The sequence below is a fragment of the Balearica regulorum genome, chromosome 2 (assembly GCF_011004875.1).
Source record: "Balearica regulorum gibbericeps isolate bBalReg1 chromosome 2, bBalReg1.pri, whole genome shotgun sequence".
Taxonomy (NCBI): domain Eukaryota; kingdom Metazoa; phylum Chordata; class Aves; order Gruiformes; family Gruidae; genus Balearica; species Balearica regulorum.
The window spans coordinates 52,283,144-52,303,527 of record NC_046185.1 but is presented as its reverse complement, the minus strand read 5'-3'; the positions used below and the strand labels follow the sequence as shown (position 1 = coordinate 52,303,527).

The window sequence follows — 20,384 nt, the reverse complement described above, 5'->3', positions numbered from 1 at the left end:
ATTTATTTTTAGTACACTTAAGCAGCATTTAAAGGAAAGTGAAAAGTTCCTGAGTAAATGGAAGCTTCAGGGCTTTTGGGGATTTAATTTTGAATTTTACTGAGAGGAAAGAATAAATTTAAATCTCTTAAAGCAAGGGATATTCAGATGTAGCTTTTTCATTTTAATTATTTACCCCTTGCTGTGAATTTGGCAAGATAATTTGAAATCTCTGAAACTCAGCAAAATAAGAGTCTCATCCTGCATTGTCTGCTTTATGTACTAAACTTGAATTAGTGGGATTATTTGCAAGCTGAAAATATGTATAAATGCATATAAATGTTTTTAATGAGGAAACACAGATGGTAGATAGCAGAAACAGCTTTTAAATAAATACAAACAAGAATGAAGACAAATTCTGGAAATTTATTTTTTTGAATAATGGAAGTGTGTTCAGAATTTGGTGCATGGCCTCATGATTTCAAAAATGTCAGGGATAGTCCTTTTCACTCTGCTTTTGTACTGTTGTTGAACAGATCAGCTCTGGAAATAAAACATTGTCTCCTAACATAGTGTACTGCCACCAGGCTAATGCAGGTTGAACAAGACAAATTGAAGCAATTAAAATAGTTTTCATCCTGTTTCTCTTAGTTAAATGCTGCTTCTAGTAAGAACATGTCAAAGCATCATAAAATAAATTTGTTCAGATTTTGTTCTCTACTTTATGTAGCTAGATTACCTACTGAACAGACAAAAGAAAAAGAGGCCTATAAAGTATATATTCAGGCTGCCATCTTATTGAGACACCTAGGGAACATTTGTATCAAACAGAAAACAGTGTCAGAATAAGTTGTAGTAAATTCTGTAAAACTGCAGTATCCTGAATTATTCTGAAGAGACGAATAAGGTTTTAAGTTCAAATTGTGCTTCTAAAGTCTTTGTTGTAGAAACATTTTTCTTATTTTTAAAACTGAATAGGTAACTGAAATCCAAGATTGGAGTGCGTCGAGTCCCCATAGCGCAGCATATGTTCTTTGGGACAATGGTGCTAAAAACCTTTACAGAGTTGGCTTTGAGGGCATGGTAAGTATAAAAGAACACAAAGAGTAAAACGCATGGTGGGGGAAGGGTAGTAAGAATAACTTGTTGTGCTTTATTATCCTGCTTTTGTAATATCCTTTGTCAGTTTGCATGCTCTTAGTTGGGTCATTGTGAATACAGCTGTATGGATCATGCATATGCATTAGGAAGAAAGTCTGATCTGGGAATTTCTAAAACATGTGAATAACTTAAAGCTAAGGGCTGGTTTCTGCCAGACTATAGGAAACATTTACATCTCATACATGATTATCTTACTGTGCTACTATTGTACTTAATTAAGATTCAGAAAAGAAAAAGAAGCTTAGTTAGGAACTCTTTAAAAACTGTATTTCTTTAACTCCTGAACTCTTCAGTTCACTTCAAATTTTGGTGTGAGTACTGCAAGATTTGCAGTTTTTAAATTACTGGCAACACTCAGAATCCTTTTGAGAGCAATTGGTGGGTTTTTTTGTCAATGGAAAGGTGTTGAATTAAGTTTTTCTTCTTCACTTCCCAGCTTCTACTGCTACTTCTACAGCTTTAGAGAGAAAATGGGTCAGACTGTAGCCTAAGTGCCTTCTGTTGCTGGATTTTCTTATCCTAATGTGGGTCAGGGAGAGGTTACTTTGATTATCAGCTGCTTATGATATCTTACTTAGCATTTTCTTTGCATGATTTTTGTTTGATACTGTGGAGGAAAACCTTGTTAACATTGAAGTGTCATCTTGTCAGATGTGTATCAGTACAAAATGTTAAACAATGACTAATTTTTTTGAAAGTATAATATTTTGCCTTATAGCCTCACTTAAATAAAGTTTATTTTTATAATAAAAAATAAATACTAAATACCACTTTTGCAGTAAGTATATATTTTAGTGTCATGTTTAAAAAGAGTAAACATCTTTAATGCAGGTCAGTTTTTCTGGTACATGAAGATGCTAAAGATAAAATATAAGTCAGTATTGAATTATGTGCTTTACAGTCTCCCCCCAGTTCTAAAGAAAATTTCTTATATACTGGCAAAAGGGAAAGTTAGTTATATGTAGTATTTTGTGATATAATATTATTAAACCAATGGTTGTTATCTTCCCCCTTATATTTGAGGAAAAGGAACACAGTTACAGAATTTAGATACAGTGAGATACAGATCAACAGATTGTTTTTTGTTATTGCAATTTCAGTTATGTTAAAATTTGTGGACTGCATAGTAGGAGTTCTGGCCTCAGAAAAAATCCATTTAAGATAAGTTACATTCTGTTCTGAAACAGTTATTCCCTTACAAAAAAATAAATCTATTTTTATTATTAAATCAACTGTTTTTTGTTGCCAAACTATTGCCACATAAGGAAGTGTTATATGTTTCTAGAATACTTGATTAACTACTGCAACTGTACATTTTAATGGATAAGGGTGACCCTTCTCACAAGATTCATACAAATAGAAATATTTGGTTAGTCATTAAATTAAGAACAAAAACCTGTTAAAATGTATGCGAAACTGCGTATGTTTTATATATATAGGATAATGCATAAATAATATATGTATAAAAAGGATAATTTGAGGCTGTATTTGTAGTGCTTACTGATTGTAATCCATTCCTACAATAATTTTATCTTTGTCAGATACTTTTATCAAATGCAATTTTCATTTCAGACAGAATGGATTCTTGGATATCTGTGACAAATACCATTTGAATGGAATGCTAAATTTTATAACTGATGAATTGCTTGCTAGGTGTACAATTCACTATGATTATTTGCCACTATTTATGTACCATAATATAAAGCTGACTAAATAGACTGTCAGAAAGTTCATATGAAGTCGAGGCAAACTTGGCTTGGGATTTAGAAATTGGTTAAGAATGTCCAGAGAATGTGGAATCAACAATACTCAGTGTGTGTGCCCATGTAAATACAGCTGGGAAGAGACCCCTACTTGCAAATGAGTAACACCTGACTCAGATGCAAATGGAGCTGATTAAAGAAACACAGCTTATTATTGTAAGTCAGGGTTGCTTGTCTGATAGCTGACAGGCTGCATCTGGTCCTCAAAATTAATCTATCTGGCCTGCCAGCTTTTCCTTGGGAGAGATGAGGATTGGCTGGTGAGGCAGCAGGTGCTGGCTGAAAACTTGCATTTATTTTTGTCCAGATCCTTAGAGTTTTTATTTGAGTTTGCTGTGGCTGTGTTTACATATGAGGTGGTTGAGAGAGGTGCATCTTGCCTTTCTTTGTGAAGCCTGGCATTTAAATCTGTGAGTTTCTGTTGCCACAGGCCACAAACTCCCAAGCTGAAATCTGTTTTTATGATGCTGTTAGGTTGAATAACATGCTTGCTACATCTGTAGTAGGAATAAGATATTTTTGGGGTAATACAGTTATTGACACTGTTTGCATTTCATATCAATATGTATTCAGATTCTAGAGCCAGACCAAGCTGTTTGCACATTTCTAAAGCATGTAATGTGGTTAACATAGCCTTTTGCAATAGAAGGATACACTATGTGGAATTAGAGAGTTAATGAGAAGATTGTAATTTAGCTTTTTGGACTTGTTTCTAGTTTTTATTTCTTCATATCATACAGCTGAGGATGTAAAGCTGGTAACTTCCGTTGATTTTCAATAAGCATTATATACTACTACTTATTAATGGAATGATTTTGCTGGAAAAACTTAAGAAAATAGTTCCATCAGCAGCAGTACCCTAAATCTATTTCATTATTTTGGAGTCGGTTTTGTGCCACCAAATTTCTTTTCTCTGTACCGCTTGCCTTTTTTGCTGTGATTAACCTTCTTTTCTTGTTTTTCATTATGGAGGCTCTCGCTTTCATCTGTGTAGCCTCTGAAAGAATAGCTGTGGTTATCATCCATCATTGTCACAGTCATCTGTAAGCCATCTGTGTTTGTGTACTTTTTTCCACAAATTCTGAATAGTTGAGTGCATAAGGGAAATTGAGAAGATTCCTTGCCCTTGTGTTCTTTTATTTTACTTTAAACTTTCTTACCCTGATCGATACCTCATGTCTGTTCATCAACATTTATTTGGGTTACCCTTAAAGATAATCCTTGAAATTACTCTAGAGGATTTTAAGAATGACTTACACTTTTTTTTTTTTCTAAATAAGAACAAGGTAAATGTCTTAGCATACTAGGCATTGCAGGTGAGTGTTATAAAATATATAGAAACATGCTTTCTGCTGCAGTTCCAACTGCCAGATCTGTCATGTAAGTCAGATCTTCAGCTCTCTAGTCCTTCATCTTGTCCTCAGTACATTCAGAATAAAGCCTTTAGGAAGGAGCAACAGGCATTTTCATTATTTTGTTAGTTTAGTGTCCTTCTGTTGCTTCCAGGTGCTGATCAAAACTGATTTAAAGCAAAGAAACATGAATTTTGGCCATCTTTGCACATGCAGCAGGTGGTTTTTTATTACATTACTCACAGTGTAGCCAAAGTTAGGCGGTTAGTTGTTTTGGAATCCAGAGAGGAAGGAGATATTTATGGATAAATTGTGCATTTATTGACATTTGTTAGCAGACTTTGTTTCACTTCTTGTTTACGTAGTCTTATTTCTCTACGTTTTGCCTGTAGTCTCAACCAAGCCAAGTTTTTAATTTCTCTGTGACTGAGTTGCTTAGAAACATACTTCCGTTAAGCAGGAATGTACTAACTGATCCTTTTCCAATTTTGTTATTTACAGTATTAACCCACAAGGAAGACTTTAAAATGATCCTCCTTAAAAAGAATTACACATGGAAAGTTTTTATAAGTGCCTATAATCAATAGACAGCAAGGTTATAAACCGTTCACTCCGATTTGCCTGAGGTCTCTAAAAAGCTGTTGCTATTGTTTTTATACCTCACACATCTTTGTCATTCCAGTCACTTTCTCTACCATCTTCTACTTTCTCCTTTTATTGCTTTCACTTTCCTCAGCTTCTTGAAACTGAAAATAATTTGAGTTAATTAAATTTGAAATACACCATTTCTTATAAATCTTTAGCTAAAACTTAGGGATTTATCCAGTCACTTGTTGTCTTAATCAGATGACAAAGCAGCATGCACTGGGCTTTCTCCATTTGCGCTGTAAGGGCTTATTTCCTTACTGAAAACTGTTATGAGTTTAAGACTTAAAATGACCTTTAAGGGGTGTATTCATTGCTACCTCAGACACCTGCAGCTGTGGTACCATTCCTGCTGGTATATCTGTAAGATCAGTATTAATTTCTCTTCTGGTATTTGCTGCTGATGTAGGATGCTATTTCACTGCATCTGGATCAAACATTCTTCTTTTTCTTAGCAGCACACCTAGTTTTCTTATCAAGTCTGTAGACTCCCCTCCCTGGTTTTGATGGATGGCGTTCCACATAGATTGGAATAACTTAATAGTTAGTCCAGTACGCGGCTGCTCCTTCAGCGTTGTTTTCCTCTGTGAGGTCAGGGATGATGATGCTTTTACACTATTTGCCAACACTGCTTACATTGCTGTAGTGTGCGGTTTTTCATTCTCTGAAGTTCTTATGATGATGAAATTGCTGCTGGTTTTTTCAATGGTATAATTGGATGGTAAGTCAAAGTAAACTCTGTATTTCCCATTTGGCTGAGCAGTTGTGATTTTTATGTAATGCAGTCACATACAGCTGGAATACAATGAGTTTTTCAGCAAGTCAGGAGGTAGATGCTAGAAGACCAAAGTTCTCTGCTGTAGGCAAAAACCATTATTACCCACTGCTCATGTGCATTGGCTGTTACTACTGATCTGAAAGTCCTGCTGTGCAATGTTTTGTGCTCGTGCTGTTCCTTGAGTTTTCATTATAATGGGTTCCTGCTTAATTTGGGCTTCCATCTCTTCTCTAACTGTACACAAATTCCACAAAATCTATAGCTTGTTTTTCTGTTTCTTGAAGGAATCCTGTTCAAGGTTCGTTAAATCATTTCTTTATTAAGTTAGTGTATAAAAGCTTATGTTTTGTTTTCATCTTTGCACGTTTGTCTCCACCACATATTTACACCCAGCCTCACAGTTGTTACTTCTTTTTCTGTGTGCAGTGTCACTGTGAGTCTAAAACTTGTGTTTTAACATCCCTTGTATTTGGGTACAGTCCCTTTTGCGCTTGTACGTCTCATCTTCAAACAATCTGCTGTTTGAATCCCTTTACAAGACTCAGGGAGACTCATAAAACTTGTAAAAATCCTGGTGGGGTTCTCTGAAACGTGGTACAGCAGAGCTGGCAGCAGTGACGCGCTGGCAGACTGATGTGCCCGGGCTTTAGGCGTGTTTGTGCTCCATCCTCACTAGGGGGGCCTCTTGCCACACAGTTCCCAGGGGAGGGTGACCAGGAGCTTAAGACCACCCCTGATTTTTTTACTTAAACTACTTGGGCAGAAGAAAGCTTGTTTTCCTTTTCTAATAAATAGTAGTAGCTGAGTGCTAGAAGTAGAATTATAGGTGCTTACCCACCTTTCGTGGTCCTGAAGTACAACTAAGTGCAGTTTCCTGTCTTAAAACTCCAGGATCTTTTTTGGGTTTGGCTGTGTTTTTTAAGACATTTGCAGGCCTTTATCATGTTCGTGTTACTTTTCTTAGTAGTGCTGTTTGCAAAGTTTCTGAAGGAACTCTTTGCTGTATATACAGCATATATGAGTTAGTTTTGTACTGCCTTAATTTCTGTCAGTGCCTCATCTTTCTGTGCATGTTGAGTCCTCGATTTTTTGGTGAAGGCTTGTGTAAAAAAAAAAAAAAAAAAAAAAACCCAAACATGTTACCTTGCTTTTCTGTGATACTTAGATCAGACTCTTGTTTTATTCCTTAGTGATCTAACATTGACTTCACCATGTAAGTGAAAGGAAAACAGATGTGTAACTGAGGTTCAACATCAAGCTACCACTTAGTTTTACAACTGAGTATATCATTATATTCCAGAAATAAACTATGCATAGGACACAGTACAGGCAGGGTAAAAAAAGAAAGCAGATTTGTAGATTTCTGGTAACTTTTTTTTTTCCTGTAAAATTTAAGGTATCTTACCGTGCTTCCTAACAATTCCTGCTGCAAGATAGTAATTAGCCTTTTACTGCATATTTTATTTCTTCTGCTAGCTTTTAGCCACCAGCCTGCTCTGTATGTTAACACTTGTTGTAACACAAGCGATCTTTCACCCAGCTTTTGCCTGGCTGGGAGGAGAACCATTTAGGACCTTCCCGTGCTCTATTCTTAAAGTTCTGAAGAACGTGAAAACAACTCTTGCATGTCCTGTGCAGGCAGCTGGTTGTTGCATTACACGAAGAGTTTGGATTCAGTGGGTGAGACCAAGTGCTCCCGGGCGCATTAAATCTCTGTTGGTCTGGGGGAATGAACCACTTGCCATCTGGGATGGTCAGCACAGTCCTTTGTCTTCGGCCTAGTTAAACCCAGCACCTGCCCAATGGGTGCAGCGTTTTGCCGCAGGTCTGCTGCTGCTGGGCCAAACCAACTCGCTTTCTCGAGTTTCTCGTGGGATTTGAAGAGCGGCTAAATCTCATTATTTTCATCAGGCTGCTTTTATCACTTTTTCAAAAAGTGGTGGCACGTGCTTTGTAGATCAGGATAGATGCTGAATTTTATATTGTTTCTGGCTGCTTAGCAGTTACAGGTCACTGAGAGTAGTATTGTGTTCGTCAGTGCCTTGATGATTTGGAAGACTCGAGAGTTTTCATTTTAATCCTTTTGCAGGAGCACAGTCTGTCAGTAAATCTTGGGTGTGGGAAAAATAATTGTTACAGTATTTGTTTAGTTCTGGTTAATTATATCATAATCACCACCTGTCCTCTATTTCCTCCCCCATCCCATAGAATATTCTGGCACATTTTGCAAACAGTTTCCTATCTCCTTCCCAACTCATCGTGCACACAAAATGCCCTTTGTTTAGTGTGAATTGTTCCATAAGGAGCAGTGGCAGATGGTAGCCACTTGGTTTTAAGGGTCACACAGAGGAAAAACTAGAGGAAGGGAGAATTGTGGGAACTCCACTGACTTTATGAATAGGAGTTGGTTATCATACTTAAAACCTCTGTTTCTCAGATAATATTAAACAAGGTCTTTCTGGAGGATGGGCTTTAGAACTTTTCTCTTTAAAAAGATCATGTTTAGCTCAGCATACTGGGGTTTTTGTTGTAAAGTAATATCCTGGTGTTTTGTATATTCTTAATTGGAAATTCTTCATTTTGTAGAATTTGGGTGCCAGGTTTTCTTCTGTAAGTTAAATGTATATGTTAAAAAGGGTTGGGAGGAGGGAGCAGCACTGGCAGGCATTAAATGATTGGTACAGGAAAGACTGTGACCTCACGCAGTGTTTGCAGATTATTTCTTTTTCTTTGCTTGTGTTTTTAAAAGGGAAGATAACTTTATAGAACAATGCAAAGGAGCTTTGTGTTATTTTAATACATTTCTTTAAATTAAAACTGTCTTATTCTTTATAGTCTTTTATATTGGTGAAGGTTATTAAAATCTTGAGAATGTCGAGACTGATAGATTGGAAAGTATTTGAGATTATATGCATCAGTAACAAATTCATGGAACATGGTTTTGTACACATGATTTTCTTTTTTAATTGAGTGTATTTTGGTTCTAGTTTCACTGACTTATGTTGACCTGGAGACCAGTCAGTGAGGACTAAAGCTGTCTCAATCTCTCTCCATAGTCTGACCTGAAATGTGTCCAAGATGCAAAAGGAGGCTCTTTCTACAGGGACCATTGTCCTGTGTTAGGTGAGTTGAAGATAAAGTAAATTTATCTTGATGTGTGTTAATTATACTTGGTCTGGATTTCTCTCCTTTAAATGACAGCTAAAAGGACCGTCCTTACTAGTGAAATGTAAGTGGTAGCATTTCTATGCATTAATAATAAATTGTAGTGCCTTTCTAACAGTATTTGGTATCAGTGTGCCAAGCGGATGGCAAGGGAGCTGCTAAGTGTTGACTAAGGAATAAATTGAGTCATGTGCTTTGTGCACTATGTTTCTAAAGAGCCAAACATAGTTACACATTCGTATAAGACTATCTTAAATATTCAGAAATATTCAATGAAGTAGCATGTACATGGCTATAAACAGGAGTCATTCAAACATACAACTTAACCTGTTATTTCATACTAATACTAGTCTATGTTGTGAAACCTCGGTTGAGGTTTTCCATATCAGCTATTGCACTGACTTACTCCTCTAGTGTCTTGGCTGGGTTGTAGATGTGCAGAGTGTATCATACAAAATAATTGCTCGGTGTTTTGGTTTTTGAAATATGGGCAAGTTAGGATAAATTTTATAGATTATTGGACACAAATTTCTTAATAATTGATGTATATTTCCTTGGCAAAACACCTGGTCATAAAACTGGATGCTACAGAAAATTTTACTCTTATTCTCGACTTTCTTATTGTACTTCAATGCACAAAAAAACTTAGCTGATAATACTGGCTTTCCTAAAGTGATGACAATTCTCTATTTACTATTCTTAATCTAATTCCTTGCACAAGTACTTGAAGTATGACCTGCAAGCACTATTCTTTTATTGACAGCATTGGTGAAAAGGTCAAAACAGTAAAGGTCTGTTTTTTTGTTTTTTTTTTAAAAAAACAAACCAATGAAAAACAACCAGTTGTCCAAGAAGTCACTTAGATATATACTGTCAAGCAGATGAATTGAATGAAACTAAAAAGCCAAGGCACTCTGATCTTTGTGTCTTGTTTCTGTACTTAATTTTGTCATTTTAGTCTAACATGAATTAAAATAGAAAAGTAGTAACTGGATCTTACTGGTTCTTTATTACACAGGTAAACATAGGTTCTTATGCATGCCCTTTATTCTTTTTGGTTCTTGCTTTAAAAGTACAGGTCTGTTTTCTGCATGTCGCTTACTTTTAGGGTGATACCGTATTTGAATACATGAATATTAATCACTAAAGATAGTAGGAGACTCTTCTTTGTTAAATTCTTCCCTTTCCACTATATTAAGTTGCTCTTAATGGATGAGGATGAACTCAGTTCATCATTCTTACGACATTATCCTCCATCTTCTCAGTCTTACTCTTTGTTAGAACATCTGTGCCTTTTATTTGTCTTCTGAATGTAGTTCACAGATATGTTCGTGCTGTGAATTTAAATGTATGCTTGCATTAAAAACTGGAAAGTTATTTTGAAGCTTTGCAATATTTGAAGTAGAGTGCAAATAATGCTCCAGCAGGGGCCTAATTAATACAGAGTAGTATGTAGTTGGGGTGAAATACCGGGGCTCATTTTGTTCAATACCGCATCGGTGTCCTTGATGATGAGCCAGAATACAATCCCAGACAGTGATAGCATGTTGGCAGAGGGGTGTAGTTGACAGTAAAGCTTTATTCAGAAGAGCCTTGAGGAAGTGAAGAATTTGGTGAATTTTGCAGTCTGGTTGGAGTAAGCCCATGTACCAGGAATTTCCAGACTGGGAATTGTGAATGGCTGAGTAAGGAGCCTTGCTGAGGAAGACTGGGGTGTTGCAGTGAATACCAAATTGAATGAGACAGCAGTGTGCCATCATTGCAAGTAAAGCAGATTTCATTGTCAGCTATATTAGAAGGATGGTGGGCAACAGAATAGGAAAAATTATCACGCTCTTCTCAATGGTGATCTGATGGTGGCCTGCTAAAGTAAAGAGACATGATTTGCAAGGAGGAGGAGCTGGGCTTGTTTAGTCTGGCAAAAAGGAGGTTAAGAGGTAATCTACTAGCCACCTACAACCACTTGAATGGTAATTGAAAATGATGGCACCAAAATTTCAGTAGTGACAAGTGGCATAACAACAAATGCTGGTGACCTTAAGGTGTGACTGGAGAGGTTAGGATCAGAAACTAAACAAACTTTACACCTACAGCTCAATATTGTAGCACTGAAAAAAGTTACTTGGAGAGGTTGTGGAACTTCAGTCCTTGGGGGCTTTCAGGACTCAGACACAGCCACAGCTGACCTTAGCTGTTTGTTAGTTCAGCTTTGTGTTGGGGTATCAGACCAGATGACCTCCAGAGATCTTTTCCACCAACTAATGCTTCTCTAATTTTTTGCTGGTTTATATCTCTTCCTTTCTTAGACTTCCTGTCTCACTAGGGCTGTCTCTGGGATATTTGCTGTCTATAAGTTTTCTATCTAGTGAGTTCCATATCAGTAGATTTTCTGATTAATTACTTTTTTTCTCCCCCGTAGAAGCGCATATTTTCACAGATTCACAGAATCACAGATTGGTAGGGGTTGGAAGGAACCTCTGGAGATCATGTAGTCCAACCTCCCTGCTAGAGCAGGATCACTTAGAGCAAGTTGCACAGGATCACGTCCAGGCGTATTCTGAATATCTCCAGAGAAGGAGACTCCACAACCTCTCTGGGCAGCCTGTTCCAGTGCTCTGTCACTCTGAAAGTGAAGAAGTTTTTCCTCATATGCAGATGAAACTTCCTGTGTTCTAGTTTGTGCCCATTGCCCCTTGTCCTGTCACTGAGCACCATAGAGAAGAATTTTCTATGTTATGTGTATTTTGTGGCAGAAGGTGAAGGGTGCAGACTGAAAACAGTGATCTTTAAACTAAGACTAGAACAGAAACAAGTCAGTTGATGGTCATAGAAGTCAAAGTCCATTGAACATGAGCATCCATTCATGGACATGTTTCTTCTTCAGTAGTGTCAGAGTCTCTTCTTCACCATGCTGTCTTCTGAAGACTTTTTGTGCTGCAACTAGTGCTGCCAACATCCAGCGTGGATTTCAGGCTCTGCAACCAGTCTCCCTCCAAATAATGTTTTTGTGTCCATTTATCAGGGTGTTTTTGTACTTCCTTTTTGTTGCAATGCAAGGACCCTTTCTCCATTATTGACTCTTCTTTGGAAGAGAATACCAGACCTCCCACACCTACCCCCTTTAGAGACAGCAGTGTTACTAAAGGAACTCTGCTCACCCTGTCCTTTGCTACTGATGTTGCTGTTGAACTCAAGTGTACGAGTTCTGCAGTTGTTGCTCTCTTCACTGTTCTGTGGATGGTACCAGATACCATCCTCTGCTTCTGGCAGTGAGCAGGTCCACAAATGTCGTCTTTCATCACTTAACACACCTTGATGTGTGTGGATGTATGCCATTTCCCTATAGCTTAAGATTTTTTGCTATGAGATGTCTTTTGGAAGGGAGAAGGTTTTTTGCACAAAAAATGGTAGGTTTTTTGTAGTCATCTCCCCTTGTACGAGGTTAAAGACTTTTATCATTACTTATTTTGGAAATAATCTTTGGCCAGTGCTTTCTCCACATTCAGGGACTGACCCCATTCAAAACCACTTTCTGTGGCCATTCTGCTTATCTTTTAGCCTGTGTGTGGATAGATGGCACTCTGTGTATGACTCTCTCAATTATCAGAGCTTTTATATATTTCTAGATGTCTAGCACCATACGATAGCTGTTACCATTGTAGTTAGAGGCCATAGTGGAGCCTGTCACACGTAGTTAGTATTTACCAGTGTCATTGTTATTTGCCTTGAAAACCCATTAAGAAACACACAATTCCATAGCCCGAGGTTCGGAGTTCTTTTTTACCTGTTCACTCCCTTTTAGGTATTGGCCCCTATAGTTTCGGAGATACCGAGAGTTATGTTTCAGAAATTAATTTCTGTTCTTCGGATTATTTGGAAAATTAATGTGATGACATGAACATTTTCTTCTTATTCCATTTCAGGTGAACAAAATGGTAACAGAAACCCTGGTGGGCTGCAAATTGGTGACCTTGTAAACATTGACCTTGACTTGGAAATTGTACAGTCTTTGCAGCATGGTCACGGAGGATGGACTGATGGCATGTTTGAAACCTTAACAACAACTGGAACAGTTTGTGGTATTGATGAGGATCATGACATTGTAGTACAATACCCAAGTGGCAACAGGTTTGTTATAAAGCCTTCGTCATTGATTCTCACAAACTTCATTTGGTTTCAGCACTTGTGATAACTTGGTGCCAGAAACTTTCTGTTCTCCTTTTGTGTCTATTAAAATTTCCTTGAGAATTTTACATTCCTTCTACAATGTGTAATAAGGGCTTAACCTTTAAAGATGCTTTAGCGGGAAAAGGAAGTTTGTTGCCTCTCATGGTGAAAATTTGAGTCCAAAATAATGAATGATGTTCTGGACTATGTTATTTCCAGAATGTAGTGTTTTAAGCAGTAATTTCTTTTTTTAATTACAAAATATCCCATGGTTTCAAGGGGAATGGTAATAGCAATGCATTGTGGGTTTTTGGGAAAATCGGTTAAAAAGACAGGTGACAAACTTTGTATGTTGGGGATCTTGTCTAATACAGAGTGACCTTGGCATGATCTATATCTAGTGTTTTCTTATTCAAAGCGATGTTACTTTATGCAAATGTGGACCAAGAATGGGCAGTGTTGGGGAAACTATTGCCAAAACCACTCCCTGCAAGCAGTTTAGGTTTGAAGTTTGAGCTGCATCCATGCTAACAGGATTTAAACTCAGCTCTACAGCTGGATCTGAGCTGATAAGTCCACATGGGTTCGTGTTGTCTTGCTCTCAAGTATTTGGCTTACCTTTAAAAAGCAGCTAATGAATATAATACCATTTCAGTTGTATCTGGAGACTGACCTGTTCAGTTCATCCAGAAAGGATTAACAGTGCATTATTCGTTCAGGCATTCCCTCAAGATACTGTTTGTTAATATTGTAAAGTCATGCAAAACAACGCTCTCCTGCTGGCTAACACAAGCTGAAGGGATGCAAGTGGCTTTTCTTCTGACAGTCATGGCTGCAGAGCCAGTGAGTGCAGCTGCTCTATCTTGTGGTTTCCTCCCTGATTTTGCCCTTTATAGAGATTATCTGATGCTTCTCAACTAGATCACATAGCTGAATAAAAGTCAACCCCAGACCAAATGGGCATGTAAAAGAGAGATAGCCATATTATGTATTAGAAGATAACTCAGCATAAAAACAGCTAAATGCCTCTAAACCAGTAAAATTTATAGTACAAATTAGGTTAAAATTGAGGTGTATCTACGACATCCATTTGATTGAAGAGTATTTTTATAACTGAATTTTGCAGCTTTTGACTTAGGAGGGAGGGGGTAAAATCCTATGTTCTTCCCATATTGTTTCCTGATAGTCCAATCCCTTGTGAGAGAGCTTGGATCTTCCCCTTTTCAACCAGAGTCATCTCCTCCTCTCACTGGAAATACAAGCAAACAGTATAGCTACTTTCAGGACTACTATATTGTTGTCGGCTTGCTTACCCTTAGGCAGTGCTTCTTCATTGCTTTACAACTGTACAACTGAAGATTACCCTGGAAATACTCAACTAATGAGCTACAGGCAAGTTTATGGGCAAAAATTGGTGAACAATAAATATGCCATAGTATCCACTTGCAGAAAGTTTGATGACATACAATCAGAATCTTGTCCAACAGATAATTTTTAAACATGTATTTCACTTCACATGTCTAAAATCTACTTTAAATGATTCATTGCTTAGGTGGACGTTTAATCCAGCTGTTCTCACCAAAGCCAATGTTGTCCGAAGTGGAGATGCTGCTCAAGGTGCAGAAGGAGGTACCTCTCAATTTCAAGTGGGAGACCTTGTTCAAGTATGTTATGACTTAGAGCGAATCAAGCTTCTTCAGAGAGGTCATGGAGAGTGGGCTGAAGCAATGCTTCCAGTAAGTAGTTGTATGTTTGAATTCATAGAATGGTAAAACTTGTATAATATTTCTAGGTATGTTTGGTAATAATACCTGGAGGTTGTGGGAGTCAGAGATTTTTCCTCTAAGTTAGAGGAAGTGTATTTCATTAAACATGGTGTAATGCATGCTCAGATGTGGTAATATGCTTGGCCTGATGAAACGTAGCTAAAGGTAATAGTGACTATACTATTAAATAACTGACTTCATAAAATTTGTGACTTCTTATAACATTCAGATTTCTAAATATTTTATATTTATTTGCATTTGATGTTTTCTTTAATGCAGACTTTAGGTAAAGTTGGTCGGGTCCAGCAGATCTATTCAGACAGCGACTTAAAGGTAGAGGTTTGTGGGACATCTTGGACGTATAATCCAGCGGCTGTCTCAAAGGTGGCATCAGCAGGATCTGCTATAAGTAATGCATCTGGTGGTAAGTTTGAAGAATACCAGTAATGTATGTATGGCGAGTATTTATGTTAATTAAAAACTAGTAAGTACTGGTACATAGTTTGTATGCAAGGTTAATAATACTCAGACTTGGGTTTTGGCTAACTGATGTTATACCTTAGCAAAAGATACAAGAAAAAGCTTATAGTCGGTATGGAGATGTTGGTTATTGTTATTGTATCGTATTGATAAGGCACAAAAACTCCAAATAGAATTTCATTTTCTGTTTGACCACAGTGCAGATGTGTCTGTGGAGGTCTGCTCTAAGGACTTTAAAATGTGAATGATTGGAAGGAACATTAGGTTGTGACAGGGACTAAGGCATGAAGAGTGTCACTGGCTGTAGCAAGCAGACTCCTTGTTTAATAGGTGGTGTGGGATAGCAAGCATAAGCGAGGGATGTGTTGCAAGCAGTTACTCAGGATAATATTATTTCCTTAAAATTTCTGTCTTAAAATTTATTCAGACATCCTTTGACTAATTACAGTGGGATTTTTTTTTGTATGTGTCTATGTAAGCACACTTCAGTTCTGTTGAACCTGCTCCCGTTCATCTAATAATGAGGCAGAAAGACTATCCAATGTGTTTTATGTTCTGTTGGCTGTTTCACAGATCAATTAAACTAGAATGTTTTTCCTCTTTTTGGTCAGAGCTAGTTGTTTTTTTCCTCTTTGCATCTTTGCTTTAATGCCAAGAAACCTTTCTACTAAGTTTTCTAGACCTTTTCCTAGGGAGGCATAGATACAGTGAGTTTTCTGCAGCAAAGATAAAGCCACAGGGGCCATAAAACTAGCTAGAAGAGTGATATGACTTAGTGTTTCAAATCACAGAGGACAGGGTATACCCTAAGTTAAGCTAGAAGACTAAAAAGCCTGTTATATCAATATGTAAATTCATGTTTTTACCTCCTCCCTACCCTTCTGTATTTTGTGGTAGACAAGCTATTGTGGTTCAGTCAACTTTGTTTTGAAGTACCTTATGTGACAGTCTCAACTATCTAAAGGGTATTAGGGTGCAGCACTTAGAACTGAATAGTAACTTACAGCAGCCATTTTATGGTGTTCTGTGTATTACTATGTACATGCCTTCAGAAACATGGCAAATTTAGCTGTTATTTTTCTGTTCTCATGTGATTAGAATTGTAATTTCAATTGTTCTTTGTTTAATAATTATAGAGAGATTGTCCCAGCTGTTGAAGAAATTATTTGAAACCCAAGAGTCCGGAGATCTCAATGAAGAATTGGTTAAAGCTGCTGCCAATGGAGATGTTGCTAAAGTGGAAGACCTGCTAAAGAGACCAGATGTCGATGTGAGTGTTCTGGTTTGGAAGGACCTGTATGCTGTTCTGGGGACCTGTAATACTAAAGGAAGTGAAGCTGTCCTACATACTCCTTGCCAGTCACTAGTGTGTCTGCATAGAAGTAGTACAGCTGATTCCAGTGTCTCTTCTCCCATTTGTTGTCCTATGCAATGTGTTGGAGTGTGTGTGAATAGTGCTTTACACCCTTTTTCACTGGACAGATTTTGTGTTCTATTGTCTGCCATGAATTAAAATACCTTCCAGCCTCTGCCAGAGTCAGGGGAGAGAACCAAACACTCACAATTAGTGAAGGGTCCTCAAGTTCTTTTGTTTTGAGGGGGTAGAAGGAAGGAGGGTAGATTTGGGGGACTTTTTGCTGTTGTGTGTTGTGTTCTGGTTTTGTTTTTTTAACTCACAAGGTAGATCATCTAATCTGTTCCCTGACAGATTCCTTTTACCAACTTGTGTAATCACTTGGTAGTGAAAAGTCTAAAATAAAATGCTTAAGAATTATAGGACTTGATTCAGGGAACATGTTTCAAAATCACAATCAGATGTTTTTCTCATTACACCAGTAGTAATTCTTGCAGATAAGAGACTAAACTCCATCAGTTCTGAGGACTGATTTGTAGCTCAGGATTATACAAAACATGGTATTTTGTTCATACCGACTCTTGTTGTTGCCATAAATTAGAAAATTAAATATACTGTAGAGCAGAGGACTGGTATTATTCCAAGACCTGTTCTCAAAGTCTTGCCTTTACAGTAGCCCAAAGATGAAAGTTTTTAATCCAACTAGAGTTAAGGTCTTAATGTTTGAGATAAATCCATTTCTTCTTCTTTCCTTCAATCTAGCTAATGCTATAGAAATGAAGTCGAGAAGACCTAGGAGATTATCTGTGCCAGGCATGCAGCTGTCTAAAAAACTGTTCATTTGATACATTTGATACTTTCGTATCACACTTTTGCCCAGAGGGGTTGTGGAGGCCCCATCACTGGAAGTGTTCAAGGCCAGGTTGGATGAGGCTTTGGGCAACGTGGTCTAGTGGAGGGTGTCCGTGCCCATAGCAGGGGGGTTGGAACAAGATGATCTTTGAGGTCCCTTCCAACCCAAACCATTCTATGATTCTATGATATGCCTGTTGTTGGTTTACATTTTCTAGTACACTTGTATGTATACTGCTAAAGTGTCTCGTGGCGGGGGTGCGTGTATCCTGCAACTTACCTCAAAGTACTGATATGCTTCTAGGTGAATGGACAATGTGCTGGACACACAGCTATGCAAGCTGCTAGTCAGAATGGCCATGTCGACATTTTGAAGTTGCTTCTGAAACAGAATGTGGATGTAGAAGCAGAGGTAACCTAAATATTTCAAAATACGCTTTGTGTCTCCTTAAGTTTTAAACTTTGCTACATACAGAAATAACAGTTCTGTTGGAGTTCCCTTCTCTTTAAATGTCAGAGAGAGTGAAAAACTGCTGTTCTTACTGTGATTATGTCCCCAAGTTAGCCTCCTTCTCACAATATTACAAAGGGTCAATATCCAGTTCTTTAGCACCTCTAATTAAGTGCAATATAAGACTAATATATTAGAGCTGTGTAACCTAGTATGTGGTTGTAGTGGATGAAGCCCCTTCTTTATTTCCTTTATCTAATTTCAGCAGTAGAATGCAATAGGCTAGCCTGTGGCATTCAGGGAAGAAGATGTCGGATGCTGCCATCTCCAACTTCAGATGCCTGCTGTGCTTCTTATATACAGTGTTCAGTTAGGAGAAAGTTTTCCATTCTTAACTAAAGCAAGTTTGAGCAGAAAGTAATAACAGTATCTTTGGGTAGCAACTGCCCACTCTGCTTCCAGTTTTTCAGGGTTGGTTGGGGTTTTTTTAGCTTCACCCAAAATGGAAGGATTTCTTTAGTTTGGGTTTTTAAGAATTATTCTTTGTGAGAAAATTATCTGTCAGCATACAGTGATATTTGCATTTTGAGTTGATTTTGCCTTGTTACTTACACAGAACACACTGATATTGAAGCCTTTGCTCATTTTGTGAGGCGCAAGAAGGATCTGTCAAATTTATCTTGTTAAGAATACAAATTAAAGCCTAATAGAATGCTTAGAAGTTAATAGCGTGCCCAGTCATTGTTTGCATAACAGATAACTTTATATACTTGGGCATTTAGCTTTATATTTTGTTTGATATACAGAAGTTATAATATGTTAATATATTAATGAAGCAATAGTGTAACCCTTGGAACTAAAATTATTTTTATATTCACAGATACACCATTACTTTATAAAGGTTTTCTGCTAAATGGTACAGATGGCTTAGATTTGATGTAGTACATATGTGCCGTGGCTTGATTTCTGTGAAGTAGCATCATTTTAGAAGTTGTGCTTTCACTATAGTATATAGCATATACTGTAGTATGTAGTACTACTGTACTGCGGGATCAAAGTTGCTGTGTTAAGTGGTGGACTGATACTTCTCTAGTATACGGAAGGGTTAGAAGCATTAGAGAGGGAAGTAGAAGCACTGCTTACACAGCTTCAAGATAATACACCTGGTAATCAGCTAGCATTAGAATTGTTCAGAGTTCATGTTTGCTCTCAGGCTTCAGAAGTATTGTAACACCACCAGTAAAAAATATTTTCAGGGTTTTTATTTGAATTTTCAAGCCTTTTTCATGTAACTGAGTTAAGTGAAGATGATATTCCTACTTAATTATATAACATAGTATGATTAGATTAATGTTTATATGTTTCAAGCTTTAAAAAAAAGTCAGCTGTCTATAAATTAGCGATGTAAAGACGCAGCAGAGCCATCCCATTAAGCAGAGTGCAAAAATTTAGTCCGTGTACTTCACTGACAAATTACCACATATCGGTGAAATGAAGTGCTATGTAAATATAAATATTGTGACAGTTTAACACTACTGTCATGCTCTTGATAAGTTTTAAATCATAATGATCTTTATAACCAGATGAGAAGTACGGAGTAGTTCCTCTTTCTGATCTTTTCCCCTTCCAAATGGGCAAGCTTTGGCTTCTTTTGACTGTTTATTTGTTAGATTACCCTGAGAAAAAATCCTGCTATCTTAGAAGACAATTTCATGCATGAGTTGATTTGGAAGGCATAAAAATATCTTGCTTTCAAAAGCTATTAAAGCAGCTGTTTAGTGCCCTGACAATCTTGAAAATCGTATTCATCTTTCCCAAAAGATATATTTGATAATTAGCAGATAAGTCTCCTTATATAATTTTTTAAATACTGTAACTAGTCTCATTGTTATCTTACAATTGTGCAAATACAGTTTATGCTAAGAATGATTAATTTTGGCATTGATGTAAAATATATTAGAAATGTATTACACATAATAAAAATGACTTTTGAAAGACCTTGTTGAAGGAGAAGCATAAGGAGAAGCTTCTTGAAGGATAACAAGAAGTTTTCTTGTTGATAAGAGAAACTAAGCTTACCCAAGAGAGGCATCCAGTGTGCCTTTGATCAGTCATGATTTTATCTTCTCCTTACAATTTTTGGTATTTCTCCATCGTCAAAATTAAATCATACAAATACAGTGCAATATTCCACTGTGCACAAAAATTTATTTAGAAACTAGCTTATCGAAGTTATTATTTCATTGAAACCTGTTATTACCTTCCATTTTACTTTTAGCTTTTGTATACTGTCATTAATGTTGAAGCCACTGGACTAATATTTCAAAATGTTTCATGTAGTGTACAGTCCACTCTTACGGATGTTAAAATAACCCAAACTGACAAATTTGACTTTCATACCTTAATTCTCAGTTTGGATGAAACTGAAACAAACAGAATTTAATTGGAGCTTTAATATTGTGAATCGTCAT

General features: G+C 37.1%; 2 protein-coding genes across 6 annotated transcripts in view; one reads left to right on the top strand and one right to left on the bottom strand.

Annotated features, from left to right (window-relative positions):
- ESCO1 (establishment of sister chromatid cohesion N-acetyltransferase 1) overlaps positions 1 to 20,384 on the bottom strand; it is a 318,705-nt gene that overhangs the window by 102,831 nt on the left and 195,490 nt on the right. The gene's annotated exons all lie outside the window — the stretch shown is intronic.
- MIB1 (MIB E3 ubiquitin protein ligase 1) overlaps positions 1 to 20,384 on the top strand; it is a 90,353-nt gene that overhangs the window by 21,153 nt on the left and 48,816 nt on the right. For all 4 annotated transcript variants that reach the window (XM_075744288.1, XM_075744290.1, XM_075744287.1 and 1 more), the window contains exons 4-10: positions 958 to 1,062; positions 8,735 to 8,801; positions 12,767 to 12,971; positions 14,563 to 14,746; positions 15,056 to 15,200; positions 16,393 to 16,526; positions 17,767 to 17,874. In XM_075744288.1, the coding sequence (XP_075600403.1) occupies positions 958 to 1,062; positions 8,735 to 8,801; positions 12,767 to 12,971; positions 14,563 to 14,746; positions 15,056 to 15,200; positions 16,393 to 16,526; positions 17,767 to 17,874 (948 nt within the window). The remainder of the gene's footprint in view (positions 1 to 957; positions 1,063 to 8,734; positions 8,802 to 12,766; positions 12,972 to 14,562; positions 14,747 to 15,055; positions 15,201 to 16,392; positions 16,527 to 17,766; positions 17,875 to 20,384) is intronic.